At 40.0% G+C, this 23,143-nt stretch overlaps 1 protein-coding gene across 1 annotated transcript in view; it reads left to right on the forward strand.

The window, feature by feature from the left end:
• Nucleotides 1–1,905: 1,905 nt before the first annotated feature.
• The window catches only part of ABCD2 (ATP binding cassette subfamily D member 2), a 40,130-nt gene continuing 18,892 nt past the window's right edge, over nucleotides 1,906–23,143 (forward strand). The window contains exons 1-6 of the mRNA XM_057370048.1: nucleotides 1,906–3,070; nucleotides 4,404–4,584; nucleotides 8,844–8,965; nucleotides 11,787–11,955; nucleotides 15,086–15,180; nucleotides 16,559–16,704. Coding sequence (XP_057226031.1) covers nucleotides 2,147–3,070; nucleotides 4,404–4,584; nucleotides 8,844–8,965; nucleotides 11,787–11,955; nucleotides 15,086–15,180; nucleotides 16,559–16,704 — 1,637 coding nt within the window. The 5' untranslated portion in view covers nucleotides 1,906–2,146. The remainder of the gene's footprint in view (nucleotides 3,071–4,403; nucleotides 4,585–8,843; nucleotides 8,966–11,786; nucleotides 11,956–15,085; nucleotides 15,181–16,558; nucleotides 16,705–23,143) is intronic.

Here is a 23,143-nt window from a genome sequence, read left to right on the forward strand (position 1 = left end):
TGGGGTGTATGTCCGCAGTAACCACCAAATCACCAGAAGTTTCAGTCCTCCAGGATCTTGTGAAAGGTCAGCAGATATACAGAACTGAAAGAGATCTGTGAACTTTCCCCTTGSTAAGAAAGCGCTAGAGTAATGGAATATTGCAAATAGCTGTGGTTTGGCAAAATCCAAGAGTATGCTGTGCTACACACAAGCCAGTAAGGGAAGTATCCAATGGAGAGCGTGATTTAAAAAATTACAAGCCATAGGCAAAACAATTTCTTAGCCAGTGTATCTTGTATCTCTGTGTGCTSAAAACCCCATTTTATTGACAAAAAAACATGCAGTGAAGTCAGGCTTATCTACTAACTGAATGTCTTCTGCACTGCACTAGGTCAGATTTTGACATTTTCCTAGCTTTGAGTTGTGCATTTGGTGGTGGTGGGGGGGGGTGGGGGTGGGGGTGGAAATAAGCTACAAGGACCTCTGTCCAGATCTCTGGCCTGTGCTCACTGGCAAAAATATAACACACTTAAGAGATTACCCAATCTCTGCACCTCCTAGGAAGAAATGAGAAATAGATCTTCCTTGCCCTTGTCCTGCTGGTTTTGGCTTACCGGACTTTTTAGAAGGCACCTAGATGTTTTGATAAGTAGTGTCGGATTTTCAAAAGCAATGCCTGCTTGCTCTCAAATCAAAGATACCATTCCTTCATCCTGAAGCTAGTGTTGCTATCTAAACATCATCACTGCACTCAGTCCAATGTAGGGTTGCTTTATAACAGTAACCTGCTTTATTTAACGCAGTATTTGCCGAGTTACTGGGAAGCAGGTRGCCTCACTCTCCATTTCTAGAGAAAACCTGGGCTCCCCAGCATTCCTATAAATGCCTAGTATCACACTTAAAAAACTACTCTTACAAGCACATCCTAAACTATATAATATCTTATATAGTATACTTATACTATCTTATATACTATATCATCTACTTTATCRTATACTATTTTATAGTTACCTTAGTACTACATTTTCAAAGTGTAAAAGGACCGGAGTGTTTAAATACTCTGATCCTCCCCCTGCAATTTCACATACAGTACCTTTTCCAAACAAGTGAAGCAACAGAAATAAGAAATTACGAAAAGAGAAAAATAAAGCAGCAAGACAACTGCCTTTACTGTTGATTCCTTCGTGTGAAATTAGCCGGGATTTGCTGCAGGGGCCCGACTCGGCCGGGGTTATTTTAGGCTAATAACGCTGCYAGTGCACAATACCGGTTTCCTCTCGGCGAGAGGACAGGAAATAAATTACGCGCAGAGTGCAGGCGCTGCCCCGGAGACGCCGAGCAGCCCGGCTCCCTCCCACGGCCGCCCGGCCGATTTCCGACCCGGGGCTGCCCGAGGCCACCGGCCCGGCTGCGCCCATCCCCTCCCGCGTCGCTCCCGCACCGGGCCCCCCCGCGCCGGCGTTACAGCTCCTCCAGCCCCGGGGAGGGCCGGCGGGTGCCGGGTGTGACGCGCTGCCCGCCCCGCCGGGGCTGCCGCGGGACCCGAGCTCTCCCCAGCGCCGCCGCCCTCCGTCCGCTCCCCCCGCGCCGCTGGCGAGGCCGGGGCCGGAGGCGGCGCCTGCTCCGCAGGGCAGGCGGAAGGAAAGGGCCGGCCGCAGCCTCGGGCGAGCCGGCGCGCTGCAGGGCCGAGCTCCGCTGAGCCGCCGAGCGTCAGGGGATCAACCGTGCGGCCGGAGCCCAGCGCCAGGAGACCTGCCCTGAACCCGGGCCGAGCGTCGGGGGACCCGCCGTGAACCCAGGCCGAGCGGCAAGAACCCCGTGCTGCTGCCACCGCTGCGACCGCGCCCCGAGCTATAGCGGTYGCGGCCGGGGCGGTGGTGCTGAGCGGCCGGGCCGCTGGCGGTGYCGGTGCCGCCCCGCTCGACGCAGCCAATGGTGGTCGGCGGGGCGGGCTGCGCCGGGCCGGGCTGCGTTGTGCAACGCGCCGCGCTTTGAAGGCACCATCACCCCTGGGAGGCTGGGCTCACTCGGCATCTGTCACGGCAGGGCGGCCGGCGGCGGGCCGGGCCCAGCGCTCCAATGAAGACCCGGCGGGACCGGCCTTCCCGGAGGGCATGAGCCACCCACGCTAGGAGCAGCGAGTAGCGGTGCCCCGGCGGGCAGGATGGCCCACATGCTGCATGCGGCGGCCCGGCGGGTGCAGTGGAGCAGGGCGGGTGCYGCGAAGAGGGCTGCGTGCCTGCTGGCCGCGGCGTACGGGCTCAAAATCCTCTACCCCATCATCCGCGGGCGCGTGAAGCGGGCGAGCGGCAGAGGCGGCGCGCAGGATGAGGGGGGCCAGGCGGCCCCGCTCCGCACCGGCAGCCGGAGCAGAGCCTCCCCGGCCGTGGACGCGGAATTCTTCAAACAGCTGCTGGAACTCCGAAAACTGTTTTTTCCGAAGCTAGTGAGTGCCGAGCTGGGTTTGCTCTGCCTCCACTCGTTCGCACTGGTGTCCAGGACCTTCCTCTCCATCTATGTGGCAGCCCTCGATGGAAAAATTGTGAAAAGCATTGTGGAAAAAAAGCCTAGGAGCTTTATCTTCAAGTTAATGAAGTGGCTGATGATTGCAATCCCAGCCACTTTCGTGAACAGCACCATACGGTACCTGGAGTGCAAGCTGGCCCTCGCCTTCCGCACGCGCCTGGTGGATCACGCCTATGAGACCTACTTTGCCAACCAGACTTACTACAAAGTGATCAGCATGGATGGGCGGCTGGCCAACCCTGACCAGTCCCTCACGGAGGACATAATGATGTTCTCGCAGTCTGTGGCACATCTCTACTCCAACCTCACCAAGCCCATCCTGGATGTTGTGCTCACCTCCTACACCCTGATCCGCACAGCACGGTCGCGGGGGGCCAACCCCATCGGGCCCACAATGCTGGCTGGTCTCGTCGTCTATGCCACGGCACGCGTGCTCAAAGCCTGCTCGCCCAAGTTTGGCAAACTGGTGGCTGAGGAGGCTCACAAGAAGGGCTATCTGCGCTTCATACATTCACGCATCATTGCCAACGTGGAAGAGATTGCCTTTTACCGAGGGCACAAGGTAAGGAGGAGAGGTATTGGAGAGTGTTGGGGTCGCTCCTCCAGTGCCAGAGTGAGCCCATGCTTCCCTTGCTGCTGTTCTTGAGCATTTTGAGTCCCTCTCACATTTATACTTGTTTACAGATCAGCACTTCCCATTTCTTAGGAAATGCCGTCTCACAAAAAGTGTCTGGGGAGAGCAGATCACAGTTCCGTTAAACTCTGGCAATGTTCTGGTTTTGCAGATGGATCTTTTACTTACTAGMAAACTTATCTGTGTTAGTTTTTTTCCCTCACCCAGGCCATTCTGATTAACTCTTTTTTCCCCAACCAYATGTATGAGCTACTATATTTAATTCAGCAGAAATAGCATCCACGGCCCACCAGAAAGTCTAGGGGGAAGCTCTGTGATAGCTCAGGACACACTACAACCTTTGACACTCTTTTGCATAGCTACGCAAAGACGTAGTCATCAGTCTTAAAATAACTTAAGTACAGTACTTCTGCAATCACAGTTACATAAACTAGTAGCTTGTTTTAAAGCCACCTTATTAAGGAACTCTTCAWATTTTATTAGAAGTGAATGTTGGTTGTAATATCTTTCAAACACAATTGGAAAAAAGTTGTTTCATGCAAGGTGAAAATGAAAGCTGGAAACCAGCCTGAAGTATTACTCTCTCAGTTCAAGCAATGATTATATAATGTAAATGGTTTATTTTTGTAGGTTCAATCGGTCTCAAAAGCTCCCTATAATAACGTTTTAAGTGCAGCTAAATTAAACATTTTCTCAATTCCCACATATATGGGCTTGAACTGAGTTCCTGTTGTATTGACTTGCAACTGTCTTTGATTTGTTAAACCTCCAGTTCTCCCCAGACTGTTTGCAAAAACAGGCAGCATTACATTTCAGGAATCAACTCTGCAACTTTAAGTCACTGGAGATAATTGATCCCCAAATGCTTTCCAATATGAGTTACAGTTGTTGTGAAACTCTACAACTGTAGCTTYATTAAAAGGACRTGAAATCAATCTTATTTTGATTGCTGGAATCAGCTGTTRTGAGTGCCTTCTGTGTTGTTCTTGTATGTAGTAGAGGTCTTAAAAGAGTTGAAAACGTGCCAATGTTCTGTCGAGGGACAGTGGTGTAAATAAGAACCAGGTCCACTGACTTTTCTAAAGCTGTGTACTTTTGCTGTGGGACTGCAGCACAGTGAAAATAAAGTACCATATGGCAGATGTGACTCAGAAGTGACAGCTCTGGGTACCTGATAGCTTCATGTACATGTGTGAACATATCTTGCATTACATGTGCATCTCTCTTACATTTTATAAATTATTTTACTTTTTAACCATAGGTGGAATTGAAACAACTGCAAAAAAGCTACAAGGATTTGACAGATCAAATGAATCTCATTTTGTCCAAACGTTTATGGTACATCATGATAGAGCAGTTCCTGATGAAGTATGTCTGGAGTAGCTGTGGTATGATCATGGTTGCTGTGCCYATCATCACTGCAACAGGATTCGCAGATGGCGGTAATACCATATTTTACTTAATTTCTAAATGTTTCTTTAAAGTTATGTCCTCAGAAGACTGTGCTTCCCTTGAGTGCCATTCACACTGATTTGTCACTGAGTTTCTTACATCTATGTCTTATTCATAACTTGCAAACCTAGCAAGTCAACTGAGCAGAGAGCAACACAAATGATCCAACTTTGAGCATAAGCCTGATAAATAGTATCAAGTCAGAACTTGGAGAGTCAGAACTTGTATCACATGAGGTTATAATGATAATTGCAGTCTAGTTTTTCACAAGTTACTGTTGTAATGGCAGGTTGATTWTTGCAGTGTCTCTATTTACAAAATAATACTATGAACTTTCCTGGAGTGCTTATCTCCTCCTTCCATAAACTGTAGTGTAATTATAGGTAATTACTGGTAATTTGTCYCTTGTTATTGACCTGTTGGAAACTGCTGATTTTCCCTGTCTCCCTGGGAGAAGGTAAAATTCAGATTCCAGGCTAGGATGGTATCAATTTTGACATCCTATCACAACTTTCCTAGAAGTGAAATGAGACTCAAGTAGTGTCGTTACTGCAGGTGCTAAAAAAAAAAAAAAAAAAAAAAAAGAGCATAATGGAAGGTATTAAGGAGGGTTATTGGTTAATTTGGTTTAACAGGCTTTCCTCATGCACTTAGAATTTAATATGTTATGAGTTTCATAGGATTCCTTAAGCATGAATCCTATGATGTCTTCAGGAGGATCAATTCTAAATTGTGTGTGTTGAATTGGGAATGAGTGAATTCTTTTCTGTGCTGTAGTTCTGTTTCTTTCTTGGTTGTTATTCCAAATCGGGACTATCCGAGTGGACAAGCTTGGTGTGACGTGTAGGATGGCTTCGTGCAGTGTCCACGTGGTTTAGCTCTCACAGTTGTGCTGGTGTGTGGCTGGGTGCTCAGCTCCCTGAGCTGCTGCCCATCACGTGGCTCAGGAGGGCACTATATCAGCACCCTGGCTGGCATCCTGGGAATAGCTTCAAAAATATCAGGATGTCTTGTTCCAAACTGAAGAGGCTGTACAAAGGCGTTTCACCTCATAGTGAAGGTTATCAGCACAACAGGAAAAGTGATAAGAGTCTTTCTGCTAAGATGGGAATGAGTACAATCAAGAAAAAGAAGTAAATATCTCCTTGGTATTAGAGCATGAAGAAAAGAAAGACTTGTATTCTTGCTAAACTAAATAACATTCCTGTTACTCATGTTTGTTTTTTTGTTAAAYACATTTCAAATGTGGGAGAAAACAAAGATGCAGCTGTGGTTCATGCTGTATAGCAGAATAATACTTGCTACCAGCAACCTAACCTATGAAAACGTGGAGTTTATTTTTGAGTCCTGTGGCTTACCGTAGTGGTGGTTCACAAACATAATACTGGCACTGTCAAGACCAGCTGGAAGTATTACAGGTATTCAAAGAATCAAGCACACCTGAAATTACCACTGACCTGCTTGGGAAAACAATGCTTCCCGCTTCAGCAGATCAGACACAAGTTTGTTCACATTTGAAGGAAGAGGTAATGGATTTATTGTTTTGGGATGAATAAAAAGAGTTAGGGATGTGTATAAAAACTGGTACCGTGGCCAGACCTGAGATTACAGGTGTAAAGCAATAGATTTTGTACACTTCTTCAGGGAGGAGAAAGAAAAGTTAAACAATAATTCTTCAATAATAAGAAAAAAAAAGTCTTCCTTGGCAGTGGTTTCTGATTGAAATTAAAAAAATTTTGTTATATATTCCAAAGAAGAAATTAGCTGGCAAAGGCAAGATTTCTCTTTGATAACATTTCTCGTATGTTTTGTATTAAACTATTAATGTTCCAAATGTCTTGTCTCAATTCATGGAGAATAACTATTTTTCAAAGCAAGACTTTGATTTGTCCAGACACAGTGAACACCTATTTTTGTTTACAGAACAAGTATGACTATCAGTTAAGTGCATAAATGAAGGTGAAAATGGAAGTGTTAGTTTCTGTATGAAACAGAGACAGTCTGTCAGAATGTGGCACTTTCAAACACAGAAGGCCAGCCATATGACAAATGTGTTGGACAAAAAGTTAAAGAAAAATAATATTGGTGGGTTATCTAATATAAGAGCTTGTCTTTTGGGACTGTGAAATGCTCATAAATTGTATATAATTTCAAATTTTTAAATGCCCCAAAGTTGAGTGATGCAGTGTCCTGTAGTGATCCTTAAACTCTTGCTAGATGAGCTGGCCTGGGTGCTGGAAGCAGCCATCAGTAAATTCTGCGTTTGCATTAAGGAGGAATGCTGCATCAATGCAGTTAAACCATACCTGATTCCTAGATGATTTAATTGTGGTAATTCTACACAGCATGGGCTGCATGAGCTATAATCCCAGTAAGATCATCAAAAATTGGTTTTGTCAGAATTAAGAAACTTCAAGTCAGCTTTTACTAATGAATTGACTGAATTCTCCCTATTCACTAAATTTTTTCTTCTTGGAGTGGAAGTAACATTTTAAAGGGAGAGCCACGTGGGCAAGAATTTTGTAATCTCTCCTTTGCAAGAATTTTTCTGTATTTTTTTTAAAGCACACCTGTCATGTCTCAGCAAGATTGCATACAACTAGTTGACAGTGTACTGATGTAGAACTGCAGTGAGAAAAAAAATCACTATTAAACCCAGGAAAAACAACATAGATGTTCTGTGTGTGTATGCACACACACACACCCCTCCACCCATACACCCACATCCACAAACCCCCACATATATAAATATGCATATATATAAAAGAAAAGCTATGATACAACAATTTTTAAAAGTTTGTCATTAATTATCCAGCGTATTCCAGTGATCTAGTTATGTGGGAATACCTTTATAGATGTATAAATGAAAGCAAAGTTACATTTAGATTTAACTAATAAAGACAGAAAGATACATCTAGCTTTGGTACTGCCTGTGGATTTTCAGACACCAGGTTTCTAAAATCTGATCTTGTCAGGGAGGTGAGAGTGAAAAAATGCAGTTTGCTCTACTCTTGCATTGCTTGACTTAGCCCATGAAATTTAGGGTCTCATTACACCTGCAGAGAATTCCTCCWAGATTTTCTTGATCATGGGCACTGTGGAAATGTGTGTTAGTAACAATTGCTAGTACAGGAGTTGCCACAGTGGATCCACCTATTACCCTACCTAGTGTAATTCCTAGCATCAGCTTAGTTCAAATGAGAAACTTAAAAAAAAACTTCACAAACTTTAGAAAAAAAATAATATCCAGATCCCATTCTGCAAAAGATTTAAGCAACATACAGAGATACATATAAAGTTATGTGATGCAGAAAACCTTTGACATCTTTCATTCTAAGTCTTCTGCATGAAAAATCTTTAAGAGTGATTGACTACACTKCTGGTTTGCTATACCTGTGGTTTGYAGTTGGAATTTTTAACACAGAAACAACATTTAGCATCAGAATAGTCAGCCACTTCTTTGGAAATCTTGTGTCCTTCAAGGAACAAACCTTGCAAGTTGAATCCATGGGTCCCGTAGTAGCAAGATGGTATATGTAGGTATGTTAAATTCACTTATTTCTTGTATTTTGTATAATTTCTGCTGCTGTTTTCTCCTTGCCTAATGCTGCTGATATTCTTATGAGACAGCTCCTTTCTTTGGAGCAACAGTAGTCTTGTTAACAGGATGCAGTGTCAGGAACAAAGCATCACAATTTTGTTCTGATGTCAGATGAAGAGAGAAACCTTATTGTGGGGGAGAGGTATCCTACTGAAACCATGTCTTTGATACCAAAAAAGTTTATTGCTTTCTTACAGAAATGTAACTGTGTTGCCAGATATAACAAATGTGAATAGTTCCTCTTACATAAAGTCAGTAATTAAATAAGGCTGAAAATTAATTATCTTAAAAATTATGTTAAAAATCTGTTTCAGATCATTGCTTAGGTTTCCCTTCTTATATATTTTGAAAAATTTATATTGTATGATGATATATTAAAAGGATAATTATTTATGTRGACAAATAGTATAAAATAATAGGATGTTTTGCCTAACAAGATGAATTCCATATGCTCCCACTTAGTCTTCTTTACCAAGGTATGGTGGTTGCATTCACCAGTTCTTTTCGAAACGTTGTCTTCATGGACTTAACTTTTTCTTAAAAAAAGAAAAAAGCTGCTCTATAATAGCTCACGTTCTAATAATAATTTGATTTGTAAAGATCATTTTCAGCAGATTATTTTAACAAAACTGTTTTTTTTATTTTCAGAGTTGGAAGATGGCCAGAAACAGGCAATGGTTAGTGAAAGAACAGAAGCTTTTACTACTTCCCGAAATTTGCTGATCTCTGGAGCAGATGCTATTGAAAGGATTATGTCTTCATACAAAGAGGTACTGTACATCCTGCATGCATGAAAAAGAAGAGGAAAAAAAGAAAAACAATTTACATTTAATATAAAATATTAAAAAAAGTGCAGTTTTTAGAGGCAAATTCTATTGCAACCAAATCCATGGAGTTCTTTGAACTGGTAGTTTGATCTTTAGGGTTAAGTTGACAAAGAGTCTAAAGTACGCAGCTGCCTGTATGGTGCAACACATAGATGTCATTTTTAATTCTTGTGTTCAGGTGTCTCAAAGAGTGATAGAAGTTCCTGGAATGTGAGTGATAAAGGTTCAAATTCCTCTTCTTTTTGGAGCACAGGCCTTAATGCAGGCTGCCTGGCTTCAATGTGATGAGCTCTTCAATGTGTGTGACTCCTCTGTTGGAAGTGTCATAAAATCATAGAATAGTTTAATTGTGATATTTTTAAAGGTCTTCTAGTCCCTCTCAACCTTCCCCTGCCCTCCATGAGCAGGGATGTCTTCAACTATATTGGATTGCTCAGTGTCCCATCCAACCTGACCTTGAATGTTTCCAGGGATGGGATATCTCCATCTCTCTGGGCAACCTATTTCTGAAATGAAAAACAAGAAGACTTGAATACTTATTTCCAGGCCACCTAAACTGTAAGGCTGTTTCCAGTATCTTGTGAACCTGTTAAATTGTAAGTGATTTTGCAAAATAGAGAAATTCTAGTAGGAAAAAATCACCTTGGGACTACAAATAGTCTGGGAGTACAGAATGTTCATCTGGAAGATCAGAGATGTTTCAGGTCCTTACCCAAATTCCAGTAGAGTTGGGCCTTGATCTGTTTTCTCTCTTGTGGATTTTTTTAAATGCCARCTTGTTAAGCCAAAGTAAAGTGCGACAGTGCTATTAATCTCCTCAGCATTTCCTTCTGAATGTTTGTTCATTTGTTCATTGTGWTTGCTCATCCCTTTGGTGGGAACCCCTTTTCCCAGTGCAGTGTGAGGAGGGACGCATTAGCTAGGCAGCTAATCAAAGGCTATGGATTCTGTTATTTGGAATCCAGCCATAATGGCTACAGCTTTCTAAATTGGAAGAGGAGGGGTAGTTTGGCGYCTTCAGATACAGACTGTGACAAAGCTGGAGTCTGTGTTGTTTTGAGAAGGAATCYTTCTAATGGGCTGTGATTTTTGACCTACGCTCATTTAGCTATTCTCCTGGTTTGTCTCTGCTCTCAGGATATTGCCAGATAACCTGTTATACACTGATTTCTGTATTACACTGTGATTTCTGTTTTGTTTTTAGCATCTAAGTAATTTATATAATGTACATTAAAATTTAGAAAAACTGTGGGTTTATTTTTTGGCAAGAAAAGTACCCACAGAATTGTAGAGGAAGAATTGAACAAACTCACTTYGTTTATAACTTGGTAAGATACTAATCCAGACAGCATGAGACCAAAGACCAGTTCTATGAATTTCTATCTTAATTTTACATTTATGCTCCTCTTCAAGAGRCACTGCAGTACTTCAACCACATTGTCATTCCCATTTTATGGTTCAGGCAGTCTCCAAAGGACAGTGTGCTTTGACCTATGTCAAGTGTAGTTTCAGTTCTTGCCCACCTCATCCATTGAGGCAGCCTCCTTCAAGTCTATGTAATTCACTGTGCAGATGATGTGGGCTCAACTTTTCTTTGCAGTCAATAATTTAGGTGGTAGTATTTAGCGTTTGAACAAAGCRAGTTTCTGTAGTGATGGCCTAGAAGCTACTACAAGTTATGGTTCTGCTGRGGCACAGTTGGTACGAGATTCATTCATCACATGCAGGATTCTCTCCATCATCCTCCAGTGAAACGATAGCCATGTGGTCAGAACTAGCACTCACTTCTGAGTCTGGCACAAATAGTGAAAATTACAGAAGAATTATGGAATTATTTCCAATTATTTCAAATAATCTTGGAATTATGTGTGCCGTATCAGGTGAACTCAGTCATGGGGTGTATGTGTTCAACCTTAGTAAGCCAAGGATTTTATAGTCTTGATCTAATTTTGTTGCTACTCTTGTCCTCTCTGCATTTTGGATAAAAATTTATCCTTTTAAAACCATCTAATAATACATTTAAAATAAAAGGCATTGGCTTAATTCTTTACTACCAGCAGATGGAGGCAGTTCTTTGGAGCTGTCGAATAAGAGCTCTTGAATAGCCCATRAATAGGAAGTTACAAGGTCGGGGGACCTGTTGTTTCTGTCTTCACCAGGTGAAAATCGTGACAAATTGACCAAAAAAAAAATGGAGAAAGCCTTTTAAGAGACCTCCCATCTTAAAAATGCCCAGGTTCAGATTTAKCTCTAGTACTCTAGCATGCAGTTGACWGAAGACTCATTTCTACTTACATTARGATGCCCTGGTGCTGCRTCTTTTACATGGAAAAGCACACTTCTGTCACAGGAGATTTCAGGAATACAAGGAAATAAACATAAATAATTATAGATTCCATTTTTTATCACTTCTGTGGACTTCTATTTTTGCTGGAAAATGCAGAGATTTTGTTTTTTCTTGTGTAACAGGCTCTTTGTTTTCATATGTATTAGTAGCTGTTCTCTGCTTGCTGAAGACTCCACAGAAATGAGCAATCTCTACAATCTCCTCGTTTATTTGATCTATCATAGCTTTACATGGGCTTAAATCAAGCTTTCCTGTCTGCTGGGTGCTGGGAGCTACAGGTGGCATATGGGTTAGCACAGAATTTCATGGAGTAAAAATTGATAGGYGCTGAAGAATGCATTGTTGATCACGTTGATCTTTGTTTCATTTGTATAATTTGTGAAGTATAACTGAAATGCGGTGTTTGTTGTTTCTCAGGTCACTGAGCTAGCAGGCTACACCGCCCGTGTCCACAACATGTTTTCAGTCTTTGATGAGGTGAAGAGAGGCATCTACAAAAGAACTGCTGTTATTCAAGGGTCTGTAAACAAAAGCAGAAGTGAAGATAAAGCAGAGTTACACATCAATGGGCCCTTAGAAATCAAAGGTAATTAATTCATATTTATACGAATTTCCCAGGGTGGTGGGCGAGGCACAGTGCAGTAGGACCGGAGGTGAACAGAGGGTTTTTTTCTGTAGCTMATCAGCCTCTCAACCTTAATGCCCTAGAGACCATGTTGCCTTACATTTTAACCCCTTGCTACCTTATAATTATCCTTATGGTGTGCTTTTCTAATACACAAAATTGCTCAAATGTTTTCTGTAAAAACTTTCAATGAAAAAGGTATTTCAACTATATGGTTATATATAGTTGAAGTGATGATATAAGTGATGGTGTTGTTAATATTCTTATACACACAGTCCCTGTTTTCCTAAGACACTTCATTKCTTTCAGAAAGTTGAGACTGTAATATTTTAATCTTCGGTCATCACCTTACTTTGTTTGAAGTAGAAGGGAAAAGACAGATCGGTTCAGTAGTTTTTCCCAAAAATACAATGTTTTCCATGATTAAAGATCAGCCTGTGCTCACTTATTCATAATTTAGTGTGAATCTTCAACTGAAAATGACAGCTTTACCCTTCTCCTCACCTCCCAAATGATCTGATCAATATATACCTTTTCCCTCCTGTCCCCATCCTGTGTCTTTCTGGTGCCAGTGTCTTTCAGTTTCCACCCTCTCTGGAGCATTTTGTATGTACATCGTTTCTTATTGGGCTCCATTATGTGCCACCTCTCTCTGCCTCTTGCATCCAGCCTCTCTCTGAAGTACTTAAAGGCAGCTTTTGCAATGGGTTTTTCCTGATTTTCCCARCATACCATTTTTGCTGCTGCCCTCTGTGCTGTTGGAAAGCCTAATTCTCTTCCTTTAGCTTTTGAAAACTTAAGCCTCAGTAGAGTTATAGGCCCCAAAGGGCTCTTTGYGAAATAACTTCTATCGGTGATTTCAACAGTGCTGCCTTCAGCTCTATTTCTCAAAGATCCTCTGACAAAGTTCATCATAWCAAACAGTCTGAGGCAGCATGGTGGATAGGTGTGGAAACAGCTGATGTCTTAATCTTGTAGATCTTGGTAATACTTYGCTAATGTTAAAAGAAATGGCATAACTGTTGCATTTTGTCATGTACATGAGAAAAGGTTTGTAGTTCCTGGAGCAACAAATTAATTTTGGGGCTCTTTTTATCAGATAATTGTGTTTAACACCAAAACCAAATTCAGTTCAGATATGCAAGTGTGCTCTTCATGTCTTCTTTAGGTCTAATATACCTAGTATACCACTCCTCTTTTCTTTGCAGCCTTTTCCCAAGATTTCATTCCACTAGTCACACTTTTCATCCAGTCTGAATTCCTCCTAAACCATGGTGACTAGCATTTGCTCTTGAGTAGTTGTGGCTTTCAGAGGCAGCTGGCCAGGACCAAGCATTGTGCACAAGGATTTAAGAAGAATTTAGGCCAGATGAATCTAGGCCACAGGCTCCACATTTTTTATGACGAGTCCTATTGTAATACTGTTTTCCTGCTTTCTTTTGGTCTTGATACTTCAGAAATCTCTGAAGAGTGGATTGTGTGTGGATAAAAGTAAATCTGTGTGTCTATGTRTTTGCATTGTTAGAGAAGAAAAATCCTAATATTCAGTCAGCTTTCCCAATGGCTCTTTGAACACATTATGCTTATTTCATTTTGAATCATCCAGTTTAAGTCTGTGTAACTAAGCAATGTCTGTTTTATGCCTTGCATTTACTTGTTGTCAGTAAGAGTGTGAAAATATGAAAATTATAATAATATTTATATATAATAATATTGCTTTATAGTGTATCTAATAATTCATAATTTTAAAAATTAAATAGAATTTTTTATATCTTGTACAAATACTATCAGATTGTATTTCTGATTACATATAAATATATTTGAAAAGCATACTAAAGTTGTAGTCACATGCTGTGAAGTTAGGATTAGGAAATGAGAATTAAGTTTATCTAATTCTCACTGGTTTACTATATTTTATCATACATTTAGTTGAATGATAATGTCTCCATTGTATCAAAGTATTTTTTTATTACAGAAAAACACTTCCCCCCTGCCATAATCTCATGACATACACCACACAATAATTTTAAGTAAAATTTATTTCAGGAAAAGAACATGCTTGAACTGATTCATGGCATAAAAATTTCTACYCAGGTTGTTACAGTTTGGCAAAGTTGAAAGCAATTGAACAAAGAGGCTCTAAATGAAACATGCTGAACTGRTCTTAACTAAAGGAAATGCTACCAGAGCCTTTTATAATTAACTAACTAACTTGGCCTTTGCTACATTTTTTCTTTGTTCAACTCTTTAGTCTAAGTTGTAAATAACCAGCTTTTTAATATAAAGTGAGATGTTTTTCCTTTACATCTTGTCTATAAAGATAATTTTTGATACCTGTCTAGGAACCCAGGTGGTCGAGTTGTGTCAGAGAAGGCCATTGACTGAGARGTTAAGAGTTACTTTCATTCTTTTACTGTTTCCAGGACAGTTAATTTCAAAGTGCTTGTATTACAGAGAATCCAAATGTCCAATAGAAATTGTATATTTAATTTGCCAAAAATCCAAATGCTAAGTGTATCTACCTGACTGAAATGAGTTTCTGCAAATACTTATGTGACATGTTTACAGTGTCTGTGCCATCAAAAAGAGGTGGAAGCCAACCATTAAATGTTTTCTCCTTTGCTCTCGTTGCTGGAGGAGACTGAAATGTGCTCCAACTTTCAGAGCTGGTAGTGATTCCTAATTAAATACTCAAAATAAKGTTAACTGGTCTGCCTGTGACTAAGGCTGTCCTTGAACTTTTTTATTGCTTGTTATTAAACATTTATTTAAAACAGAATACAGTAAATACAGGTAGAATTTGAATGAACACATCTTTATACTGCAGCACATGTTGATGATGCATACCGTGCATTATGTTTATGATCAAATGTAGGATTCATTGCACATTCTTGGCTACTGTTGACAGTGTCTTTCAGACTAGCTAAGATTTATTATGCATGTTTTCSATCAGGGGCACCTGGAGCACATAAAAAAAGCTGTTTCAAACACTARTCCTTACTTGAAAATATACTCAATTTTGCACAGAGGTTGTCACAGGTGATTGCTTAATGGAAGGTTTCACAAACTCTTAATTTCTTTTTCTTTCCAGGGAAAGTAATTGATGTTGATCAAGGAATTATTTGTGAAAATGTTCCTATAATTACTCCGAATGGCGATGTGGTGGTTTCCAGACTAAACTTCAAAGTAAGATGATATGCAAGAATCTTCTGATTGTTGCCATCACATTAACATAAACAGCACAGAATTCATATACCTTATGTTAAGTACTTGGAGGAGCATATGGATAAAAGGGGAAGTCCAGAAAGGTAGGCATAGTAGCTCAATAGAGGCAGACATATGTAGTTTGTCCTGCTSAGAGAAAGAGAAGAGAGGATTTCTGGTACTGTTGCCAGGTGAAAAACTGACCTGAGATTTTCAAAGGTGTGTGCGGGAGTATGCATCGATCTTTAATCAATTTCAATCAAATTGGGATGCTTTACTCAAAAAGGCTCCTTTAAAACTCTGAGGTCACAGTAACAGTGAAAAAATAAAATCTGTARTTTTGTGTGGTCACCACAAAGAGCAGTGCTGATTAATAGCTGACAGCATAGTTCACAAGCCCAAGTGGAGAATATTTACTCAGCAGAAACTTGTATTGTTTTAAAAAAACTTATTCCAGACACCTCTCAGTACCTGATCACATTGTAATGAGTGACCTTTACTGAATTAATCCCATCTGTATTCTGATCTGATGTTCCAGTGCAGAAGTTGTTGTTTTTATAAAGAGTTGAAGTTATCAGAACACTAAGTTGAACAATGCCAGCAGGTCTTAATTTACCTAAAGCAGGGAATTAAGATTTAGGAGGAAAGGGTTCTAGCTATGGCAAAACTTGCAATAACTTCAGTGTAGGAATTTCAGATTTGTAAAATTACAATTCTGTGATCAAGCAGACATTTAAGTTAATTCATTTGTCTGAAGAGACAGAAACAAAGAAAATATAGCAGTCAGTATATTTGTGTGAAAATAGATAATGACATTGTGATTATGCATAAATATACACTCATATTTACTCAGGGTAATAGTCAAATGGGTAAGTTAACATAGGTAATCAAGTGGGAAAGGGCAGTGTGAAATAAATTTTCCAGATCACTTGATTGGCCTCCCCTACCTGCAATTAATATCACAGATAGGCACAGTACTGCTTGATACTGCTTGTTAACACCTTTGGACCTAATCTGCATTAGAACAATTGATTCTGATTGTGATGTATTGACACTGTAATAGATTCATATTATATTACCTGTATATAATAATATATTATTATAAACATTATTATATATTACTGTAAATATTCGTTAATAGAGATATGCAGACATAATAGAAATTATTTTCATTATCTCAGCCCATATTTTGCCTGATGCTACTGTTTCTGGAATAGTTGCATGAATACATGCAGCCAATTAATGAAATTAGTTGATAATTTTACATAAATGCTTATGTAATTCTGTCATAGGGGTCTTAGACTCTCTTGTGCCGCATATGCTGCATAGTAACACCTTTGCATATTCATCCCCTTTGCAGGTCGAGGAGGGGATGAATCTTTTAATCACTGGACCCAATGGCTGTGGAAAGAGTTCACTCTTTAGAATTTTAAGTGGTTTGTGGCCTGTGTATGAAGGAGTTCTCTACAAACCCCCTCCACAACACATGTTTTATATACCACAAAGGTATGTGTCTTGCTGAAGGTGATGCCTCTTACCTGGTTACATGAATTTTCACCCCGCTTCTCTCATCTTCTGTGATGTGTACATGCAAGTTAAAAGGTGGTAAGCACAATTTCAGATGTGTGGAGTGTGTTAAAAAAGATATATTTTCTTATCTGTGATGCAGCATCATTATTATTTAAAAGGGCTCACATACATTTGTGTTGGATCCTGTCTTCCTCAGATGGCTAAAGTCCTGGACAACTGGAATAATGGAAACAGACTAGATAGAGTCTGAAAGTAATTTGAAATAGACCTAGGATATCTCAAATCTAATTTCTTTTAAAAACCAAAGATCAAAGCTAGTGAGAGTGTTTTGATTCTTAAGTGTTAAGGTAGTCAAAACTTTCACACTGCAAGACCACAATCAAATCCAATAGTAACTGCAGATTGCCTTTTTAATAATTCGTGCTCATTTTGCTAGGGGAAGCTTGGCTTTGTTGTGCTTTTTTGTATTCTGTCATGCTGTTGGACTCTCAGTACATATTCTTATGCAACTGGCTCGAGAATATCTCCTTAGAGACTTCTAACTATGTTGTTTTGCAAAAGCAAAGTCAAACACTGAATCTTTTCTTCCTGTAGTTTATTTCTTCCCATGGGCAAAAAAAATATTCATGATAACATTTTGTAGCCTCTTTGTTTGAAAAGTACAAGCTATTAAGATGAATGGCAAATATCAATTGATCAGTAAATTTTCCTTACTGAAGGTGAAAATAGAAAAGATTTGAAAATTGAAATTTGAATATTTGAAAATATTTTTCAAATACCTGTGTAATTTATTCCTAGCCATTGTCATTTTTCTGATTGACTCAAAACTTTTATTCAGGAGTTTAAAGCAAAATGCTTTATTAAATGTTTTTATAACAGTATTTCAGAATACCCCTTGTGCAGAATATTCTTAGAACTGGTTTACTCAGAACAAAAGCTAATCTGGATTTTTTCCTTGAGGAAAATCWGGWGTTTCAGCCACTTCCTTCCTCTGTGTGATCCCAGCCCCTAGKCAGATCAACATCTGTGGCTGACTTGCTTACACCCTTTTCTCTTTACTTATGTTCCCTTTGTTCTGTGAAAGCAAACAGATTGACCTTGCATTCAGGCATATTTGCCAAGGTGCTGGTTGAGGGGATTAAATCACATCTGCTGGATTTTCATTTCCATAAACATCGTTCTTTGTTAGCTGCTTCCCCTAACTTTGCAGTGCTGCGAGAGTTTGTCCAGCAAACTTCTTCTTTGAAACATTTCAAGAAATTTTGGTCAGAATTCACCCAATGTCTTTGCAGCYCTCTGTGACCAAAGCCATGTAGGGACTGGCACACACAGTCCATCCTAGCAGGATCCCCAGGGGGAAGGATCCTACTGCAATGTCCTTGCAAAATCCAAGGGATGTTGCCTCAGCTTGGCTCTGTGGCTCTTTGTGAGCTCTGTGTTTCCCTTCCCAGGGGACAGAGCAGTGTCTGGGTAAGTGGGGAACAGTGAGTGACAGAGAGGGCTCTTTTGCAAAAGTGGGTATACCTTGACTGTGGCTGAAGATTCTGAAGACAACTTTGTGGGACAGTTCAGCTGTGTCAGAGTATGTAGAAATGTGGCCTATCACTCGTGTCTCATATCTGTACAGGGTCTGAGACTGGGTCTTGTAGGGATATCTGGGTAAATGTGGCTGAAGGGGTTGATAAAAGACAGCAGTTGTTAAGCTGTCCCTGAGGATCCCAAATTGCTTTTTTGCCCAATGTATTTGTTCTTTGGCCATACAGTCTTCTTAGATGAATATCTGAGATCCTGAGAATTACTTGAAGGGTATTTATTAAGTTTTATATTGACATTTGTACATATTGGAACATTTGCAATAGATCTGCTGGAGTTTTAGGGCTTTTGTGTGGATCATCTTTTATGGTCCAGGCTTTTTTTTTTTTTTTTTTTTTTTTTTTTTTTTTTTTTTTTTTTTTTTTTTTTTAACTGTAATCTACTTGTGAGTATTTTAACAGTTCATTTATTTATAGCCTAAGTAAATGACACATTCAGCTGGGTTTTTTTAGTATACATTTAGAATTTCTGTAGTGGTTTGTAAACTGTCCTGAAGTACCCAGCTTAAAGAGGTTTGTTTTGTAAGGTCCTGCTGGTGCAATTATTTTGCCTATTAACCCTGKGAGAATTGCTGCTTTATCAGGATTACCTTCTGTTTGCTTATTTTTGTTAGATATAATTCTATGAATTCTAGCTTGATAAATAGACTGACTGCTCTGCCTACATTCCATCATGTTAATATTTCAGCATAACTTTAGGGAAAATYGTTCCTGTCAATCTGGAAAATGTTCTGGAAAGTGTTCCAGACTCTCAGGATCTGGGAGGTGGTAAGATAAGATCAAGCTGGCATCAGCCTACCTTACTCTTTTGTTTGTGTGTAGATGAAAACTGTGGTGTAGGAGAAAGCTCTTGAATTGGTGGATGTCCATCAGAGCAGCAAGTTAGGATGACATCCCTGGGTTTTTGTGTATACATTATGTCTTTGGTCTAAAACATGGCAGTTGGTTTTCCATTGTCAGACATAGTAACTATTGAAGSATCTGCATTGCTACTGAATTTAGATCTGCATCAGCCCATTTCGAGTCAAATGTGGGAAGCCTTGTCTGCACTCATGAATAGTGGAGAATACGCTGACTACTGATTAACAAACTACTCCACAGTACATAGGAGCTCACTGAAAAGATTATTTTTCATTTGTGTTTGTAATGTTCCAGCATAGAATTCCAGAAATGTGTGGGAAATCATGTGTCTTTGCCATGTTCAGAAGCTACACACARAAGTATGTTCTATTAAAATTTGAAATAGCTCATTGCAGACTCCAAAAYTTCATCTGCACTGTAAGCGCTTTGTAGTTAGCATTATTTAGTGGTTTTTGGGCTTCAAAACAGCCTTAAGAATCCCTGTCTTTTTGGGTTTTTAGATTGCTTAGCATCGTTATACTTTATTTTTTGTCTTTTGCTGTGAATCACTGTGAGGGCTTTTTTGTCCCCTTATGCAGGGCTAGGCCTTGCAGAATTTGTCCATAATCAGTCATAGTTCTGGTGGATACTGATGGGACAAACTGCCATTTGGGGGCAGGGTGAGAAAAGTCCAGGAATTTCAATGGCTCTGCCACTGTCCATGACAGGGCTGTCCAAAAGGAGAGTGGGCAGAAGAGAGGGAGGCTTTGAGAGCCTTTAAGCTGTCCAGTATCATTTGGTGCCTGAAGCAGCTTGTTGTATCAATGCCAGGAGCTGGTCACACCTCAACAAATTGTCAGATCTCACTGAGATTCAGTAACTGGCAGAGTCTATGTTTTTACCCCATCTTCTAGTTCTCTGTCCCTCTTTTGCAAAGTAAAATTCATTTGTGTTAACCACCTCATTGTTTTCCTCTTTTAATCAACCAGCAAAGAAGATAGCATGAATGAAAAAATAAATGCTTGTGGCACTCTAGTTAGTAAGAAATCATGATTCAAATCAGAATCCATAAATATAATTTTAAATAATAAATAATTTTTAAAAGTGTGTAGTGGGTAATATGAGTGCTGATGCTGAAGATATAACACAAGATGTATCTGAATTAGTTGGAGAATCAGCCCTTCACAGACTATCTGAAAGGACCCCATTTCTCCAGACTGCACTTTGTATCTAGTCTGTTGGTCTTCAACTTGGTAGGAGACTCCAACTTCATGGAATTAGAGAGCTCTAGCACACAATTCCTACAGCTTTCCTTGCCTCAGCTTTTTCAGTTGTAAGGAGACACAGATTATGCACATGTTGGCTCTCATTTCCTTAGTTTGATATAAATGCCAGCAAAATTGCACAACTACATACTTGCAGGTTGCCTTGACAACAGCACAGGAATATTCCTCAATATCTCTGCACTGTAAAGCTGCAGTAAAGCTCTAATTACCACTAGGTTATTGATATAAATTGTTAATATTTTTCTGCCTGCTGTGTCTTACTGTCTTATTTGCATGGAGGAATTGTCTCATGCGGTCTCTGTTAGTTCCATAATCTTTGAGCATAACTCTCGAGTTAAGAGTTCCTAGTACAGTACATATCTAAAATGTCCATCAGCATTTTCTCTGTCTTTCTTGAGGATTGAGTCACATAGAGCCTGGAGTACACTGTACTTCTTTCTCCTCATCCATTGTCGTTGATTTTCTCTCCAGCTTGCTCTTACTCTAATTGGGGTATTTTTGTGAGTGGTGTGTTTCTCCAGTAGCATGCATAGTTTCTGTGTTATTCTGTGTGCCATTCCAGTGGAAGACCTACCCACTCTCTCAGCAATGGTCTAATTTTGTATTCAYCCTCTTGCTATTGCTCATTCAAATAAATCTCTAACATTTCTTTCTTTCAGCACCAGGGTTATCAAATGCTAAAATGGAGGCAACCAAAAATAAACTAGTATCAAATGTTGTTTRTTCTTTGTAATATAAAATTTATATACCTGTATCTTGCTGCCTTCTTATTAATGCTAGGACAGTATAGAATTGAACACTTTAAAGGTTTATCTGGCCCTCCTAAGCTGTTTGGTTTCGCATACATCTGCTATATTTCTGGTGCTTTATCTGGGGTTCATTTTCCTGTCCAGCATTTCTCCCTTTTTATTCTAAAAATATCCTTGGACACTAAACAAAATTCATCAGCTGCAGAGATATTTTTCCTCTCCTTAGCTCTGTCGAGTAATCCAAATGTCTGATGTGATTTGCCTCAGGTAGTCCAAGAATATTCATCACATGGATGAAACCAAGCAAGAATGTTTCAGTTCTAAGTGATCTAAATAATAAAGTGATGMAATAAAAGTAATTTTTACTTTTATAAGCACATGAACATTTGATGATTACAGTACAACTCAAATGTTGTCTTAAGCATGGAGTAGWTAGTAGTGGTCACTCTCATCCTGAAACAGCTCTTGATTATGTAAACAATCTTGCAAAGTTACTGTGTTTCACTTTCAGATACCCTATATGACATATGGAAGTGTGTGCATATGGAGTGTGTAYCTGTGTGGTTCTGTATCAGACTACTTTCTCGTTAGTGTGTGGTCTGTTAGAGAAGTAGCCTGAAAGAAGTGCTGTGCAAACGTGCCTATATGAGTTCTGTTGCCTCATTTAACATAGTTTGGCTCAGATGTTTCTGTCCTATGTTGTATTTTGCACATCCTAGTTTGTCGTCAGCTAATTCTGCTCTGTCTTTAACTATGATCCTTTTAGTTGAGTCAGCTGGAGTTAAGCTGTACTCTGTACGTGCCAGCACTGCACCAGTGATTGTCTTTGCCCTTCAGCATTTTGCTGGCAGTGCATCACCACATCGACTTGTTCCTTCAATACCTGGTCATCAGTTCATGCCATGTTGTACAAATACCTGCTCCCTGGCACACTGGATCCATCTGTCATACTTGCTGTTATCAAGTTCATGATGCTCCTTTTCAATGTGTTTATTTCCAAAGTTCACCMCTTATCTGACAGATGAGGAAAAGGTCTGTGGTAGAYAAACATTAACAAAAATCGTAACACACTTCAGATTGCCTAGTATTTTGATATAGATATGCTTTAAAAATTGCCTGYTACTTTGGATCTTACCTTTCCTCTTTTGAGATTAAGTTCTAGACAGCTTACCTCACTTCTGCTGTTTGTTAGATACTAGGGCCATGCATCTGAGAGACCTGTCAGGATTGGCAGGCATGGCCAGGGCACAGCTTCTTCCGTTTCATCTTTTTGGCAATCCTACAGAAATGCTTGCACTTTTCCTTCTTGACTGATGAAAATCCCATCTTGCCTCACCTAGAAYAGAGAAGTTCTTGCCTTGATGCCCTGTGGGTTGGCTGAAGCTTTGCCTGACAGGACCTCTGTGAAATCTCTCTGTTTCCACTGAAGGCTCACTCATAGCTGCAAAGTTTGAATGTCTATTATTAGGTSTTTGTGCTGACTGCTCACAAGTGATGGCAGTACCTCTTGGTAGGACATTGTGTACAAAATTCACCAGCACTGATAATCAGAGGTGSGAAATGGTTTTGTGGACTAGCTGCTACTCCCCTCCCAAGAACCAGGCCATGCAAAACCAACACAAAGGTCTGCTGCTAAACTGATGTTTGTGACTGATTTCAGCATACTCTGGCACTTTGGTCCCTCAATCCTTTCAGACTGGGAGCATGTCTGGAGCAATSTGTGGCTATGGGAGATACCAAGAAGACTAAACATGGGTGAGGAGTTGAGATGTGTTGATACATACTCAATTTTTAATCGAGACATCCATGTATGTGCCAGAATTTGTGTTGTTGATGCCAGACATGTATGYTGATGGAACTTCATTTAAAAGCTGGGAAAAGTAAGCTTTGAACTTTTCAAATTCATTGTCAGGTTAAGCTTGACAAACATTTTATAATTACAAAGACG

This window comes from Malurus melanocephalus, unplaced genomic scaffold (assembly GCF_030028575.1).
Source record: "Malurus melanocephalus ecotype Western Australia unplaced genomic scaffold, MMel_1.1 scaffold_118, whole genome shotgun sequence".
In the NCBI taxonomy this organism is placed as follows: domain Eukaryota; kingdom Metazoa; phylum Chordata; class Aves; order Passeriformes; family Maluridae; genus Malurus; species Malurus melanocephalus.